The sequence below is a fragment of the Adiantum capillus-veneris genome, chromosome 26, assembly GCF_014529385.1.
Source record: "Adiantum capillus-veneris isolate H3 chromosome 26, ASM1452938v2, whole genome shotgun sequence".
NCBI classification, from domain to species: domain Eukaryota; kingdom Viridiplantae; phylum Streptophyta; class Polypodiopsida; order Polypodiales; family Pteridaceae; genus Adiantum; species Adiantum capillus-veneris.
Window position 1 is genome coordinate 28,301,752 of NC_140956.1, and position 17,388 is coordinate 28,319,139.

At 46.4% G+C, this 17,388-nt stretch overlaps 1 protein-coding gene across 4 annotated transcripts in view; it reads right to left on the reverse strand.

Annotated features, from left to right (window-relative positions):
* LOC147423176 (protein ABA AND ROS SENSITIVE 1-like) overlaps window positions 1–17,388 on the reverse strand; it is a 138,367-nt gene that overhangs the window by 17,225 nt on the left and 103,754 nt on the right. For all 4 annotated transcript variants that reach the window (XM_086501387.1, XM_086501385.1, XM_086501386.1 and 1 more), the window contains 2 exons: window positions 16,993–17,092; window positions 16,638–16,863 (listed from right to left, as the gene is read on the reverse strand). In XM_086501387.1, coding sequence (XP_086357513.1) covers window positions 16,638–16,863; window positions 16,993–17,092 — 326 coding nt within the window. The remainder of the gene's footprint in view (window positions 1–16,637; window positions 16,864–16,992; window positions 17,093–17,388) is intronic.

The following is a 17,388-nucleotide window of genomic DNA, read 5'->3' on the forward strand; positions in this document are numbered from 1 at the left end:
TGTCCGAAAAGCTGTCTTGTAGACATCTCCTGGCTCGATTCGACTAATGATATCCTTTTTGAAATCGATCCTCGGAATCGGAGATCTGTTCGTGATGGTGATTTTATTGAGAGCTCGATAATCAATGCACATTCTCCAAGATCCGTCTTTCTTTAAAACTAATAACACCGGAGAGCAGTAAGGTGAAGTACTCGGCTGTATAAGACCCTTTTCCAAGAGGTCTTTCACTTGGTTCATAATCTCTTCATTCTGGGCTTTGCTCACATGGTAAGGTGGCCGGTTCGGTGGTGTGCTTTGAGCTAGTGGCAACTCGCCTAGCAAGCCCTCAGAAAAGCAATCGGCATGAGTGTAGAGAAAATCTTGGCGTTCTTTTTCGAGGCCAAAACATATTGGACCTTCAATCATCATTCAGTTCTCTCCAGAAAATCGATTAAAGAAACCAAATTTCATCAGGTATAATCTCTTTGTCCTTCATTTGTCCAAGTCGCTTTCTTAGCCTGATAGTTAACCACGGCGTTGTTCTTGTGGTACCAAGGGATTTCGAGGGAGGACGTCACAACCTTCCTAAGGGCATTACGTCAAAGTCCTCGTGCCTTAAATACCCCTGACATTGCAAACGAAGTTTGCCAATGATCGGTGTAATGAAAACATCCCCTCCGGGTACCGCTAGAACTGCCTCCGCCGGTGGCCTCAATCTGTCGGGCGTAATTCCAAATCGAGCCGTCAATTCAAGCGAAAAGAATGGCCTTGGCTCCTCCATCAAAGAAAATGAGGGCTTCCTGATCTCTCAATTTGCCTTAAGTGCGGAAAAGTTTTGTACTTTCGTTCATCTGAGTCGGTTCGGGCCCCACGCAATGTGATACCGGTTCTGCTTTCATCTGCCTTTTCTGCCACGTTCCTCTGCTGCTCGAGAACTCTCTGGCCTCTCTTCAGTCTGTTCTTGCTGTGCCTTTTTGGGCACTTTGCAGAGATGTGTCCAAATTCCCCGCAACCAAAACACTTCCCCTCTTTGAGATGGATAGCCCTTTCTCTAAGAGTTTGTCGGAGACGTGTATCTTTTTTTTTTCTTTGTCCTGGGAGCTCTCTCTCTTTCTACTTTCATTGTGAGAGGTCTGTTGGTTCTCTGAGTCAAGATCTCATCAGTGGGGTAAGTCGAATGTATCGCAAAACCCCGTTTCGCATGACTCATCAATTCTTGAATACAATTCGACTTTTGTTCCAGGCAATAGTCTCGGATCTCTGTAGAGAGTCCGCAGCAAAACCGCTCAATGTGTTCCTTACAAGAGACCTTCATAAACGAAGAGGTTGGTAGAAAAGAGTTCCAAAATCTCTCACAATAAGTGTTCAAAGAATCTCCCTTGGTTATCCGAAAATGATTCCAAGTGGTTCTTATATCTCGTTCGTACTCTCGAGTAAACCAAGAAGAAAATAAAGAGCCTTTTGAATTTCAACATGTAACTGGAGCTTCCTTCCTCGGAAGAAGAGTGGACCACCATGTTCGAGCATCTTGAAACCCACAAAAGCATTCAAATTTAATAGACAGTCCACCTTCTTTAACTTCTTTTGTTTTCTTTCTCTTGTCTTCGAGGAAGTCGTATTGGTTGGCTCTGTAGAAGTGCTTATTTTCAAGAGTGCTTGTCCATGTCTTTCTGTGAGTACAAGTTCTGCTTTTCTGTACTCGTTTGTCTTTTCGGCTTTCCCCCTACCTCAGAGGAGAAGCGATGGCCACATGCCATCTCGAGTAAATCTTATCGGGTCGGGTCCAGATGCTCTGAGAAGTAAGACCTTGCCCACTTATTTATTGGTACAAGGGATGCTCAAGAGCAGAGCCCCAAAAGCATTCAACTTTAAAAGCTTTTAAAAATAAAGCAATTGTCTCAAAAACTGTCAAAAAATCAGCTAGCGCTGAAAAAGAAGATTTCCGTACAACTACCACGTCAACCAGTCAACAGATTTTACGGGACGTTCGTATAGTACTGCCACGTCAGCTTGTTAGCGGATTTTGCATCGAAAAATCCGGGTTGCAACATGTCTGCCATACAGTGAGTGTCCGGGTCTGCTGTGTGTGTATCAGAGACAATGCCACGTTACCAGTTTGTGACTAACCCCCCTCTTGAAAGCATTGTAATCGCCCTCGATTACGCATGCAAAACAGACAGAGGCCATAAACTGTCTTAGCAGACGCTGACTGTTAGTATCGACGCACGGTACCACAACCTCGGTAACTACACTAGTTTTGCCAATCTCGGGTCCCTGGAATACTTAATCCATCTGTTCACACATATGCCAATTTGTAGTTGATGTTTGTACTCCTTTCTGGCAAAGTTGTTTGAAAAAAATTTGCCCAAATCTCATTCTTTTCTTCAATTCCCGCGTCAGATTTTCAACTTTTCTTTGCCTTCCCAATGAGAGATGTCATCTCTGTCAGATTCTTCACAATAAAACATGTGTGATCTGGGATTCTTTATGGCTTTATGCCCTGTAAGACAAAGCAATGAAGATGGGAGCGCGCTCGATGCGTGATGTATGAAGGGTGGAAGTGGCTGATAAGTCTGGGTCAGGGCACGAAGATTCTTTCTCAAAAGCTATGTGCGATGCAGAAAGGCTTTGTAGAAGAAGAATCTTTTTGTGCTCTGATACCACTGTATCAAACTTGGACACCCCAAGTCAAGATTCTACCGCGACACAGCAGAGTTTCACTTTAAAAATAGTCCACAATTCACACTTTAGTCGACACGGCCTGGCGTAGTTCCGTCCCTAGAGATATTGGCCCCAAAGACTGGCGCCCCTTTCAGTATTTCTTTTTGTATTAATCTGTCCAAAGTACCAGAGAGTGGGTAGGTGCTCACTCTCAGACTCTGCATCCAGATGCTCTGAGAAGTGAGAAACTGCCCACTTATTTATTGGTACAAGCGATGCCCAAAAGCAAAGCCCCAAAAGCATTCCACTTTAAAAGCTTTAAAAATAAAGCAATTGTCTCCAAAACTGTCCAAAAATCAGCCAGCGCTGAAAAAGCATATTTCTATACAATCGCCACGTCAGCGGATTTTATGGGACGTCCGTACAATACTGCCACGTCAGCCTGTCAACGGATTTTGTGCCGAAAAATTCGGGTAACCACATGTCTGCCGTACAGTTGAGTGTCCGGGTCTGCTCTATATGTATCTGGGACAGTGCCACATCACCAGTTTGTGACAATATTCCTTGGCGATGATCTCACTCTATCACAACTTGCCCACATGTAGGAAGTTATGCCAGAGATTAGGGCGGCAAGGAAAAAAGGAAAGATAGCCTTGTATAGAGAAGGGAAGGTGGTCATTATGGAGCGACGCTCCACATAACAATTGAAGACCTATGGGACCAAACTTGAAATAACAGTGTGGAACTGCGATAGGTCTCTCAAGCTTCATGTGGGTGCCTTTGAGAACAGCTTTAGAGATAGAGATATTGTGTTCTTTTCAGAGACTCACCAGGCCCCGGGGGCCGGGTCAGATGATGCCACATGTGACTCGATACAGGTGGGAGACGGCTCATCAAGCAGATGCGAGATCTAAGCATGGGAGTAGAGGATCGGGGAGGGGGTAGCAATTCTTTTCAGGGAAGATTTGTAGTCGCTTGTGCATATTGTCCGAAGAGACGATCATGCTAGGTACATGTGGGTGAGATTGAAGGTTGACACATGCGGATTTTTCCATATCAACCTATGTGTCACCTAGAGGAGAGTCTCCTTTCTCTGTGCTTGATGATGACATATGGGAGTTCTCTAGGGATGGGGACATCATTCTCCCGAAGGACTTCAATGCTCGAACGAGCAACCATCATACACTCTTCTATGATACCTCCGAGGAGATGTTGAGAGAGCTGGACACCATAGACATGGGGCTGGACAGATGCTCACAGGACTCAAAATGTACAGAGTATGGGAGATACTTGCTAGATATGGGCAACGGACATGGGTTAGCCATACTTACTCGCTTATGCAGATTCCCAACAGCTGCCGGGTTTACTTGCTTCCCACATCGTCACGGGGCTAGCATAGTGGATTCACAATTGGACCCCGACCCATGGAGGTAGCAGTGGACCATAACCTTTTGACACTGGACATCTCCTTCTAGTTCACCACAACTCAGAGGACACGAGCAGGAGGTCCTACAAGATATACTTTCACTTTGGACACAGACTCTGTTTACATGGATGGGATTTATAGATGCCTAAGCACAGAGGATCGAGGGCGACCTTTGGAGGAGCTCACCCATATTCTGACAGAGACTCTACGGGATGCGGCTAGGAAGACTTATCCACATACACAGCCCGATCAGAGACGCAGTTCTGGGACTATGCTCCATAACAGTTGCTATGATGAGGAGTGCAAAGCTCGATTACAAAGAGAGGTTTCTTTGGGAGTCATCACTCATAGACAGTCGCGTATTGCCTTCCGGCGTTAAGTACGTTAGAAGAAGAGGGCCTTTCTGGCTAGCCTTGAGCTGCTATTTTTGACTCAAGATTTGGCTGAGGCTTGCCGGCTTTTTCATGAATCCTGTCGCACTCTAGCTTCTCCGAAGGTGTGGGGCCGGTATGGAACATCCCTATATACAGTGTTGGGGCAGCCACCTCTACCGGATCCAACCAGAGCCATGCCCACATGCATATGTCTTCTTTACAATGGAGATGGTAAGGAAAGCCATTGACATGATGAAGAATGAGAGAGCTTATGATCATGAGGGATTAATGGCCGAGCACCTTATTCAAGCCGGAAATATACTTCTAGCTCTGTTGTTCAACAGTACTATGTGTGAGCGCCTGCCTAAGACATGGTGTTTGTCTACTATCGTGCCTATCCTAAAGGCAAGAGACCATATGGAGCCTGGGAACTCCTGTTGAAACCGGCCCATGGGGCGGTAGGCGTTGGCTTTCACCCAAAATTCTTTACTTTAGACACACACACAGAGCACTTTGCAAAGGTAACCTGTAACGGGGATTAACACCTAAGTACACACGGCTCAGAAGCTAGAATGCTCCGAGCAGACGCCGACAACCTGTAGGCCCCAAAATTGACGCCCCTTTTGGTATTTCTTTATTCTTTCACAGAGGGAATAAAAGATGTGATCTCCTACGAGCTGCCCCGCACAATCCAAGCTAAGAAACACCTGTTCTGGCCCGATTTCGGCAACATAACTGTACTAGGACGCTTCACAGTCAGTATCCCCATGCAATAGATGACTTTCCCGACGCATAGGGACACTTTGCAAAACCTGGCGAGAATCTGCAGCATGCTGAATTCTCTGTTTTCTGCCCCGAAAATGCGCCAGATCACCTCTACAACGGTCCCCTCGCGTCCCCGAACCTCCTGGGTGTATTAGGGTCCGTTTAGGGCCGAAACCCTAAACCTCCAAAAATACACAGCAAGCTGTAATTCCCTGTTTTGGGCTCCGTTTCGCGTGCCGGTCGCATCTGTAGCAAGACCTCGAGCTCCCGCACCTGTGGGGCTACTTGCCCTTTAAATCGGACGAGATTTCTCACGTGAAACCTCTCCGAATTCACCTATACCTGCGGGGGATTAGCCACTAGCTGACCCAATACCTGTGCAAGAGGCTCTTGCCTCGGCAATCGCGCATGAACCCACATAACTGTACATTGGTCAAATGAAAAGACCACTAGAGGGGCATAACATACTGCTCATAGGGGAGAGAGAGCAGTGCGTAGCGTGCAGGGCATCACTCTTGGCACCGCACTGTACATAAGAGGGAAAGGAAGCACTCCATAGCTCTTAACCTGTGGTAGAGAGCTTGCAAATGAACCTCTCAGCTATAAATTCAGTGCCACTTCTACTTTAAATTAAGCAAGTGCACAGAAATGTGCCACTTGGCACATTTACAAGCATTTTCCCGTTTCGGGTTTGCCGCTTAAAAATTTCCCGACTGGTTGCTCAGTTGACTTCGCGGCAGAGTTGTAAAATGTTCCCCTAGTCATACCGGAGGTAATGACGCGAACACATTTCATGGCCCAAAATAGCCCTGTTGGCGTTCTTGGAAGATCAAAGATAAAGTCCATAGCAATGCTTTCCCATGGCTTATCCGGAATCGGTAGTGGTTGTAACAACCCTGGTGCCTTTTGCCTGTCAAACTTGACCTTTTCTCAAACTATGCATGCTCGCACAAAGGCATTCACATCTCTCCTCAAGGTAGGCCAATAGAAGAATGTCTCTACCGCTTTAACTGTCGTATCAATGCCACAATGCCCTGCATATGGTGGGACATGACTCTCTTCCATGACCTTATGTCGCAGTGGCCTAGTGACACAAAGTCTGCCATGCATCATCATAAAACCATCTCTAAGGAGGTAGTGCTCGTGATGTTGCCCCTCTTGTAACTGTTCAAAGATCCTTGCAAAATCTTCATCAGCAGTATACTGTTCCTTGATGTCATCTAGCTCATGATGATAAGGAATTGACACAGCTGAAATTTGTGGCTTTCTTGATAACGCATCAGCCACAATATTCTTCTTGCCTTCCACATGCATAATCTTGAAGTGGAACATGGAAAGAATATTTGCCCATCGCATATGTTTTTCCGACAACTTTGATTGTGTCAAGAAGTATCGCAAGGTCTGATGATCTGTTTGGGCAACAAAATCAGCACCTAAGAGGTAGTGCTTCCAGCTAGAAAGCGCATGAATCACGGCCAAGAGCTCTTTTTCATAGACTTGCATAGTCCTCTCTGGCCCTTGCAAAATTCGGCTTTCATAAGCTACTACCCGTCCATCTTGCATTAGCACTGCTCCGATGCTACTACCACATGCGTCACACTGGACCACAAATGACTTCCTGAGATCTGGCAAAACAATTATTGGATCTGAAGTCAACTTTTCCTTTAAGAGACTAAAAGCTGATATCTCTTTTTTGGGTCCATCTGGAAGAGACCTCTTTCTTTTGCAAAGCGTGAAGAGGCGATGCTATCTCTGCAAAATTTCTGATAAACCTTCTATAGTAGGAGCACAATCCCAAGAAGCTTCTGACATCGTGCACAGTCTTCAAATCTGGCCATGTCTTGATAGCTTCGACCTTTGCGGGGTCCATTCTAACACCATCCTTTGAGACTATATGGCCAAGAAAGTGGATCTCTTCCAAGAAGAATTCACTTTTCTTAGGATTGACAAGTAGCCTGTGTCACTGCGCAACTCTTCGAACACAATGGTCAAGTGATGCCTATGCTCCTCTTCATTCTTCGAATACACTATCATGTCATCGAAGAACGTCCCAACAAACTACTGATGCGAGCGGAAAATCCGGTCCATCATTCTGTTGAACGTGGCAGGAGCATTTGTTAGCCCAAACGGCATCACTAGAAACTCATAAAGACCAAATGTCATTCTAAACGCAGTCTTGTGCACATCCTCTGGCCTTATACGAATCTGATGGTACCCACTCTTAAGGTCTATCCTGCTGAAAATTGCAGCACCCTCTAAACGATCAAGAATATCATCAATTCGAGGAATAGGAAACCTATTTTTGATAGTATTCTTATTCAACCCACGGTAATCAATACACATGCGCCATGAGCCATCCTTCTTCTGCACTAGGAGCACTGGGGAGCAAAAGGGTGAAGAACTAGGCTGAATCGTCCCCTTCTCTAATAACTCCCCAACCTGGCCCATAATCTCTTTCTGCTGCGCCGCGCTAGCCCTGTAGGGAGGTCTATTTGGTGGGCTACACCCTGGCACCAAATCTATCCGATTGTCCTCAGGTCTCTCTGGCGGAAATTGCGACGGTAATGAATCAGAAAAACAGTCACTAAACTTTTGCAAAAAATGTTGACCTTTCTTTATCTAACACAGATAAATTTGACTAATCACTATCTGAGACATCACGTGCAAAAATCAAGTACACAGAAAGATGATTCTTTATTACAGAAGTGATAGCAGAAGCAGATACGATAGGGACTGACTCTCCTTTAAGCTTTACATCCAAGATGTGAGTTTTGCCCCTATGTTTTACAGTGATCTTTTTGTTGTAGGCATCCAAGACTCCATGCACTCGGAACATCCACAAGATCCCCAACAAGACGTCACATCCTTCCAACGGCATGATATAGAACTCTTCTTGTCCACATACAACTGAATATGCAGACGCAGCTTTCCAATGATGGAAGTAACACACTCTGAGTGGCCAGGACATGCCAACCCTGCCTCTGCTGTGTACCCCATCTCTTCAGCTCTGATGCCCAGCTTCATAGCTAACTCTGGTGAGATAAAGTTGGCTTTGGCACCTGGATCACAGAAGATGAGTGTTGTCTGATCCCTAACTTTACCCCATGCCCTGCATAACTCACTGGCATCTATATTGGGCCTGTCACCCACCATGTCTGGCACTAAACCTGCCGTGGGTTTAGGCTTCTTGCCTTTCGGGTCTTCTTTATCCTCTGAGTCAGCTGGTCTTTTCCTTTGTGGACAATTAGTAGCAAAGTGACCAGGCTGCTCGCATATAAAGCATTTGTTTTCAGCCATTAGGACCTTCTTTTCCTCGAGCGACTTGCGCACAAAACGCTTCCTTTTCTGTTTCTTTGCCCCCAACTGAATCCTTGTCTTTGGTGGCCTTTTCTGACCCCTGTGACGCATCAGGAGCCGTTTTCACAAAGGGCTTCTTCGCTGAATTTTTCTTTTACTGCCCTTCTTTGTCGTTGCTCGGAAATCCACTATCCTCTCCTTTCAACAAGGCAAGACCAGTGTTCGCAACTTCCATTAGCTGAGTGAGGGTAGCCACTCTGTTCTTGGTACAGTAATCGCGAAGCCCTTTAGGCAACCCACAATAGTACTTCTCTATCTGCTCTGTCAATGGCACAAATCTGTAGGAGGTCACTGAGAGTAACCCTTTACAAAACCTCCTATTGTACTCCAGCAAGCTCTTGCACGAAGCTGAAGTAAGCTGGTGCCAATCTGTCATGACGTCGGCTTCAAATTCATTTGACAGCCAAGGAAATGCAAACATTTGCTTGAAGTAAACCCAAGTGGCGGGTGCCTGTCCTTGCATTAACAATGTCGTCCACCATGTAAGAGCATTGTCCTTAAAAAAGTGGCAGCTTTCCTGACCTTCGAGGCCTCTGTAAAGTTCCCTCCTGCATAAGCTGTATCAAACTGCTGGAGGAAAGTGAGAGCCTTTGCCTTATCCTCGAAGCCACTGAAGGTACTGAACTTTACAGCTGCACCACCTTCTTTGTAAGCTTTTGGCTTCTCCAGTGCCCCCAAGTTGTCATATGGAATGGTCTGCAACATGGGCACTGTAGTAGGCATGATCGGCACATCTTGGCCATTCACATTTTGCGTCAGAGGTGCGATATCTGGCTCCTGTCCAGAAAAACCAGCCATGCCAAAATGACTCTGTGGCACCCCAAACTGGCCCTCGTTGCACTGAAAACCCTGCTGCATGCCGATACTACCATACATGGGGTTTGCCATGATGCCTTGCATACCCCCAAACACTGTTCCTCGCATGTACGGCCGACTTACAGGCGCATAACCAGCCATACTTTGGAACACTCATCCACCCCCGAAATACCCAGGATGTACCGTGGGTGGTGGAAAAACTGGGTGCATAGCCTGGTATCCAGTTCCCTATCCATTCAAAACAGCATGTTGGCTCTGAAAGGTGGCGGACTTAACTGGCATAACCTGTGGAATAGGCGTTCTAGCCACCTGTTCAAGGACGGGAGGAACCTGTTTTGGAGCCCCTGACTCCGCAACATGCGAGTGTTCCCTATCCTCCTGAGCCGCATGAAGTACCTGGGCTTGAGTCTCAACAAGCTCTGTACGCGGCGTAGGTTGCCTATTTTGTTGTTGCACTGGTAGCGCTTGCAAGAACTCCATAAACCTTGGATTCTGCACCAGCTGCGAAAAGACATTCACCGCGGCAACTAACTGAGTCTTGAATGCATCATCCTCAAGTTGTCCGGTCATAAAGCCCTGTACTACTGGAGGGACATTCATATTGACAGGAGGTACAGACTGACGTGGCCGTGAGCTCTCGCCAATCTCAAAAACCATAGGATCTCCTGCCTATCCTTTGAAGAGGAACCCTCTTTCATAATTCCCTTCCCCTTCTCGGCCATAGTGTAATCCCGCGTTCCTGCACTCTGTGTCTTTACCCAAAACAACCGAGGCTCACTCTTTGAGGAAAAAGTGATTGATATCCCGGCAATGGAACCATGAAATCGGCCCGTGGGGCGGTAGGCGTTGGCTTTCACCCAAAATTCTTTACTTTAGACACATAGGAGCACTTTGCAAAGGTGACCTGTAACGGGGATTAACACCTAAGTACACACACGACTCAGAAGCTAGAATGCTTCGAGTAGACGCCAACAACCTATTGGCCTCAAAATTGGCGCCCCTTCTGGTATTTCTTTATTCTTTAACAGAGGGAATAAAACATGTGATCTCCTACGAGCTGCCCCGCACAATCCAAGCTCTGTTCTGGCCCGATTTCCGCAGCATAACTGTACTAGGACGCTTCACAGTCAGTATCCCCATGCAATAGATGACTTTCCCGACGCATACGAACACTTTGCAAAACCTGGCGAGAATCTGCAGCACGCTGAATTCTCTGTTTTCTGCCCTGAAAATGCGCCACATCACCTCTACAGCGGTCCCCTCGCGTCCCCGAAGCTCTTGGGGGTATTAGGGTCCGTTTAGGGCTGAAACCCTAAACCTCCAAAAATACACAGCAGGCTGTAATTCCCTGTTTTGGGCTCCATTTCGCGTGCCTGTCGCATCTGTAGCAAGACCTCGAGCTCCCACACCTGTAGGGCTACTTGCCCTTTGAATCGGACGAGATTTCTCACGTGAAACCTCTCCGAATTCACCTGTACCTATGGGGGATTAGCCACTAGCTAACCCAGTACCTGTGCAAGAGGCTCTTGCCTCGGCAATCGCGCATGAACCCACATAACTCTACATTGGTCAAATGAAAAGCCCACTAGAGGGGCATAACATACTGCTCATAGGGGAGAGAGAGAGCAGTGCGTAGCGTGCAGGGCATCACTCCTGGCACCGCACTGTACATAAGAGGGAAAGGAAGCACTCCATAGCTCTTAACTTGTGGCAGAGAGCTTGCAAATGAGCCTCCCAGCTATAAATTCGGTGCCACTTCTTCTTTGCATTAAGCAAGTGCACAAAAATGTGCCACTTGACGCATTTACAAGCATTTTCCTATTTCGGGTTTGTCGCTTAAAAATCTCACGACTGGTTGCTCAATTGACTTTGCGGCAGAGTTGTAAAATGTACCCCCAGTCATACCGGAGGTAATGACGCGAACACATTTCACGGTCCAAAATAGCCGTTCCCTAAATTTTAGGAAATGATTCCGTTGGGCTTACCACTGGTCATCTTACCATCTATCCTCATTGGGACCGCATCCAAAAGTGCAATGTGGCCCAACTGTCGGATACTTTCTGTTGGTAGTCACACCTTGACTTTAGGCCTTTATTGAGTTCACTTCCTAGTATCCACCAACTTGCTAAGTGCGATGGGGGGACCTATATGATCTTGCTCTGAGCCTAGACCTCCTCTTACCATACGAATTCCAATGCCAACCACTACCCATCTGCGGGTGAAACTACCGTTCACATTGGCCATACAATGTCCGACCATTTGCTACTTCAAGAAGAGGGTCTCAAAAATAAAACAAAACCCATTGGAAAGAAACCAACAACTAAAGTTAGCAGTTGCCACGTCCTCGTGACATAGTTAAGAGCTGCCACGTCCCCGTGGCAACTGTACTAGTATGATCGATCACACATTAGCACGTTTATACGCATCCATTCTCGAGCAACAGCTGAGCAGATGGGCATAGAGAGATGGTATACAGGCAACAAGACACGCCAAGTTTCAAGAGGGCTTTCTCTACTCTTGATCACATCCTGACTCCACGAGCCATTATTGAGGGGAAGTCACATGGGAAACAATAGCTTTATGGACTTCCGCAAAGCTTTTGATACAATACCGAAAGCTAGATTGATGCGGCGACTGCAGGTCATGGGGGTACCCCACAAAGCTCATTTGGGGGATTATGGCTTCATACAGATCAGTTGCGGGGCTGGTACGCATTCTCGAGGGGATTTCTACCCTGGTTCACTCGACTATTAAAGTCAAGCAGGGATGCCCGCTATCTCCTACTTTGTTTGGTATGTATGTAGATGAGGCCTCTGATTACATTACGAGACGAGGGGACAGAGGAGCACAGCTAGCAGGGACATGGATCCCACTTTTGTTATATGCTGATGATATAGTGCTGATTTCTGACTCCCCAGAGGAAATGCAACACCATTTGGATGCCTTACATGTGTTTGCGGAGGATAGTGGATTGTCTGTCAACCTTGGTAAAACCAAGATTATGGTGTTTAACACCACACCACAGTGGGTCAGGATGTCAGCTCTCACATTTACGTATGGGCAGGAGATCGTGGAGTATACAGATGCATATATTTATCTGGGGGTAGGTTTTAGTGGGCCAGTTTTTTCGTTGAGAAGAGCAGTAGGGACTAGATTGACCAAAGCCTATGCAGCCTTCGGAGAGGATTGAGAGGATGTGTTCGCAGGTTCAGTTTCAGGAACCTCAAACCAAATTTAAGCTTTTCGATACTTTTGTGACCTCAACTATCATGTATGGGGTGCAAATTTGGGGCCCCTCAGTTGGCTGTCACGGTAGAGCTGGAAGCACTAATGGATGGAAAGGCCCTTGGTATCTATGATTTCACGGATGATTAGAGCCAAGGCCTCAATACCTCATGAGATTATTAGAGCAGAGCTAGCTACCGCTCTAGTGGTGATTGAGGCACTTACTAGATCAGTCTCTCTCATACACAGCTTGTGGGACCTTCCTAGAAACAGTTATGCCCGGCTTGCTCTTGAGTCTTCCCGACAGTTGGTGGCCTTACCGGAGACACGGCTTGCTGGTATGGACAGATGACTTCTTGGTTCGAGATGTATGGTTTTAGCATGGACAGACTGTCTCCCTTCCAGTACTCTTTGGAGGCCCCCTCTCTTACTATGACAGAGACAGATATTACTAGACTTATCCGCTAGGACTTGATTTAAGTGGACACCAGGAGGACTTGGATAGAGCCTACTCAGGAGTTGGGGCACGCAGATGGCATTTTACAGAGAACATTTCCAACTCACCGTAGATGGCTTTGTAGTTAGGCCCAGCTATATGGATACACATTTATCATATGGGGTGCAGTGTGCTATTGGCTAGATACGCACATCCTCACACCAGCTTGAGATTGAGACTGACAGATATAGAGGAGTTCTGGCTGAGGCCAGGGTATGTCGTGTATGCCATAGGGAGCTAGAGATAGAGCTGCATTACATATGTCATTGCTCCGCATACTATGAGATTCGCAGACGATTCCATTGATTATTCAGGGAGGGCTTGGACCACCTTCCAGAGTTATGATGCTTGGGTCTGTTCTTTCTTGTTGAGGCGACCAGGGAGATAGACTCAGCGGCAGGTTACGGACTATTTCAGGCCAGCCATTACCTATAGACAGCTAGACAGACAGGTTTTGCAGCAGAGTTCGTATCCCACCTCCACCAGAGGCACATTGATTGACCGTGCGATGGACCTATTGGCAAAAGACGCAATTTGGTGCGTAAAATAAAATGACGGATTGTGCAGATATAGTTGAGTGGTAGAATTTCTCCTTGCCAAGGAGGTGACAGGGTTCGCTTCGGCGGAAGTAATAGAAGAAAAATACCCTTTCGGGAGATCTAGGCGTCCACGATTATAGAGGAGGGCATCCCAGCATAGACGAAGATTATAGAAGAGGAATCGGATTATTTTGGCACGCCACGCATGATACCCAGTCAGGTTTTTGAGCATAGATGACATTGAGGAAACCCGACACCGATCGATGCTGGATTTACTCCAAGCTGGAGGATTATCCCCTTCTTAGTAGCTTAAGTTTCTTGCATCCCTCATTATTTTGTAACTTTGTATCGACTAGAGAGTCTCTAGTCTTTCCCCCACTTTCACTTTCACTAAAACATTTTGTTTAAGATGTTAAGTCTTTCTTTCAACACATAAACCTTGTATAAAATTCACCAGTTTGTAACTTGTTGGTCTCATAAGTCATTTTGGCCTTTTGTAGACGTTAATATATCATTTCATTTCATCTCTCTCTCTCTCTCTCTCTCTCTCTCTCTCTCTCTCTCTCTCTCTCTCTCTCTCTCTCTCTCTCTCTCTCTCTCTCTCTCTCTCTCCCTCCCCCCCCCCCACAGTTAGGAGCTTTCTCCCCACCACCATCGTTGGCCTCCCCGAGGAGTGAGGGGCCGCCATGTGGGGTGACATTAGCCTCAATTGTGCCTCAACAAGAACAAAGTGCTCTCACGCTACGCCAACTCAGAATCCCAACAAACAAAAATTATGACTCAATTCTGCCTGCAGCTCGACTGTGGAGGCCACTTCTACTCGCAGCTCTAATCTGGAAGCCATTGGTCTTCATCCCTGTCCGAGCTCGAAAGCCAGAGCTCACATCTGCAATTGTTCAAGTTGAACTAGTGTCGAGCTAAGAGCCCTGTGCAAAGTTCTCTCCAGAACTTTTCAGCTTACGGTAAAATTTGGGCCCTTGTTCCCACCTAGGGCACTGGGGTCTGGTCATTTACAGCTCACTGCCATCATAGGCATGGCAACCATTGAGAAGAAAAAGTCCCCGAAGACCCCGTGAGAACCCAACCGAGCTTTGCCGCTATCTTGGCAGCCCCAAGCAAGCTCGACCGCATTGGACAACTCCAAGGGACCCTCGATCGAGTCATGGAAGAGACAGCTCCCTAGGTAAGAAGGCCAAACTGGACCCCTTTTCTGGAAAGAAGTAATGCAAAGGCTCTCCAAACAAGGAGTGATGTGAAGCATCCCCAAAAGCAGCGACTGGAAGTCTCCACAATCCCACCTATATAGCGTATATATAGAGGATCGAAGCCCAATTGAGCAGTCCAAGAGCGCACTAGAAGACCACCATGAGTAAGCAACCAATGGAAATAAGGAATCCTCCATGCCACTCATAGAGCCCACCACGTGAACCAAACGTGATATATAAAGGCATGTGATAAACCTGCATGTAACCACTCTCTTTGATGGTTGGGCATCTGAGACTTTTTACGCACAAGTAAAGTGCGATCTCTTGCTACAGGCTTGGACACTCCAAGCGAGAAATCAATAGCAACACATGAACAAAAACTTCAAAATCACTTAACTTTACCTAGAGAGAGAAAGAGAGTCGACACAGCACGGCGGAGTTCTGCACCCAGAAGCACTGGCCTCAAAGACTGGTACCCCTTTCGGTATTTCTTTATTATTGATCACATCAAGGTACAACTCCCGAGGGTCCGCTTCTCTCACACTCTTTGTCTAGATGCTCTATAGAGTGAGAGGCCCTTGGGCCTCTTTTATTCTTACAAGGGATGCCCAAAAAAAGAGCCCCAAAAGCATATGATCCCAAAAGCTAGCGCTAAAGCTGCCACATCATCAGCCCAGCGCAAATCGCGAAAATCTGTAAAGCATGCCACGTCAACATGTCAACGCCCAAAGTTCAAGCTTCATAGGCCCACGGCCCATCTTCTGGGTTTAGTTCCTCTTATCCACTCAGCCATCTCTCTTCCAGTTGGACATGCCTTGAAATCTCTCCTAACAGAATACTCAAAAAATGTGACTGGAGCATGTCCGTATACATTCGACGGCCACTGCCAGTCACCAGGATCCCAATATAGTTGAGATAAAGGACGACCCTCTCAAATCCAAAGCCTCCAAGAGACAAACTCCTCTACAAAGAGATGAGGACCCATGCATCCCTTTCTGCCCACAGGAACCCACGACTCTGATCGGCTACCAAGCAAGGCTAGAAAGAACAAGCCCTTTCTCATCAAAGTAAAAATGGATCCGTATGTGTGCAAAGGAGTCCTCTCTAGCAATAAGGAACGAAAAGAAATGATACTTGACAAGAAGGGTTGTGCCAGACCCATCAAAGTGACCCCACCGACCTTGATGTTGTAGAACCGTAGTATCACCTCTCATAACCTAGTCCCACACGTCTAGAATAGCAGAGTCAATCTCAAGAATGTTGGGCCGAATCCCTGTAAGATATCATACCTCTCTGCCAAGATGTCAGCCGGCAACAATCTATCATGACACCAAGTGCTCATCGAGCTCGCTGAACCAGCATCCCAAATAGACCAATCAATGTGTAATCGCTGCCCTAGCTGCTGAGGTATCTCGATGGATAGGGATGGTGACCAAAGAATTCCATATAAGAGGTTGTCGCTCAATCTCCTCTCTCGAGCGAGGAGTACATCTGACCAAGCACTCTCTAAAGGAACCCCAAATATGTAACAATGAGCACACGAAAGGAGACACATGATCTCGGATGCAAACACTGATCCATAAACAAAAACCGTATCCCTGCAGTCCATGTGTGCATGTCTCTAACACCAGGGACTGAAAAGGAACGAGCTTATCTACCACATCCAGGTAATGGATATGTTAAAGACTTGAAATAGTACAAAATATTACCAGGGCCAACAGTTAAACCATAACACACACAGCGACAAGATCGTGAAGAAATTATGGGTTTACCAAAGTTGAGTTTTACCCTGACCTGTGGATGCATGTTTGGCTTGTGGCTGTTCCCAAAAATCATTAGGAAGTGAAGATGAGATGCGCGACTTGGCCTTAGTTGTCACTGTAGCATCCAATTGAATGTCTGTGCAAGGTATAGCAGAAGTCTCCTTGGGGGTCATGGTTGCTACTGTGGAATCCAACTGTCTGCCAGTGCATGCTGTAACAGCTGCCTCCTTTGCTTGAGCTTTCAATCTATCTGCAGCCTGTGAAGTACATCAGGTGACAGCAAGCTTCAGTTAATTCAGTTAATTCAGTTGATTAGCATAAAAATCACTCTTGTAGGTTTTGATAAAATTCTGTAAAAGAGAGGAATGATTTCCTGAAAAACCCACCTCCTTGTGTAGACGGGAGGTCAAATGAGCCGGCCAAAATGCTTCTGACTTCACTGCCACATTGCAGACTCTGCAGACGGGCTGCCCCAAGTCATCATATCTGGCAACAATCAAAGAGTCAAAAAACAAATTTTCAGGAGTCCATTTTTTTTCCCGGTGCTTAGCATTGATCAAGAGCATCATAAAAGAAAATATCAAAACAGATATTTCACTAAATGGGACTCAAGGTAGAGTTGCAGATACTCTGGCACACAAGCGTTTGCTTAAATGGAAGCCAAGCAGTAAAATACTTTAAAAAAGCAAGCTCATGAAGTAGCTAGTGGTGAAGCAGGGCTGAAGCAACAACTTACAGCCAAATGTGGTCAAGAAAATTGTGCATTCTAATTATTCGGTTTA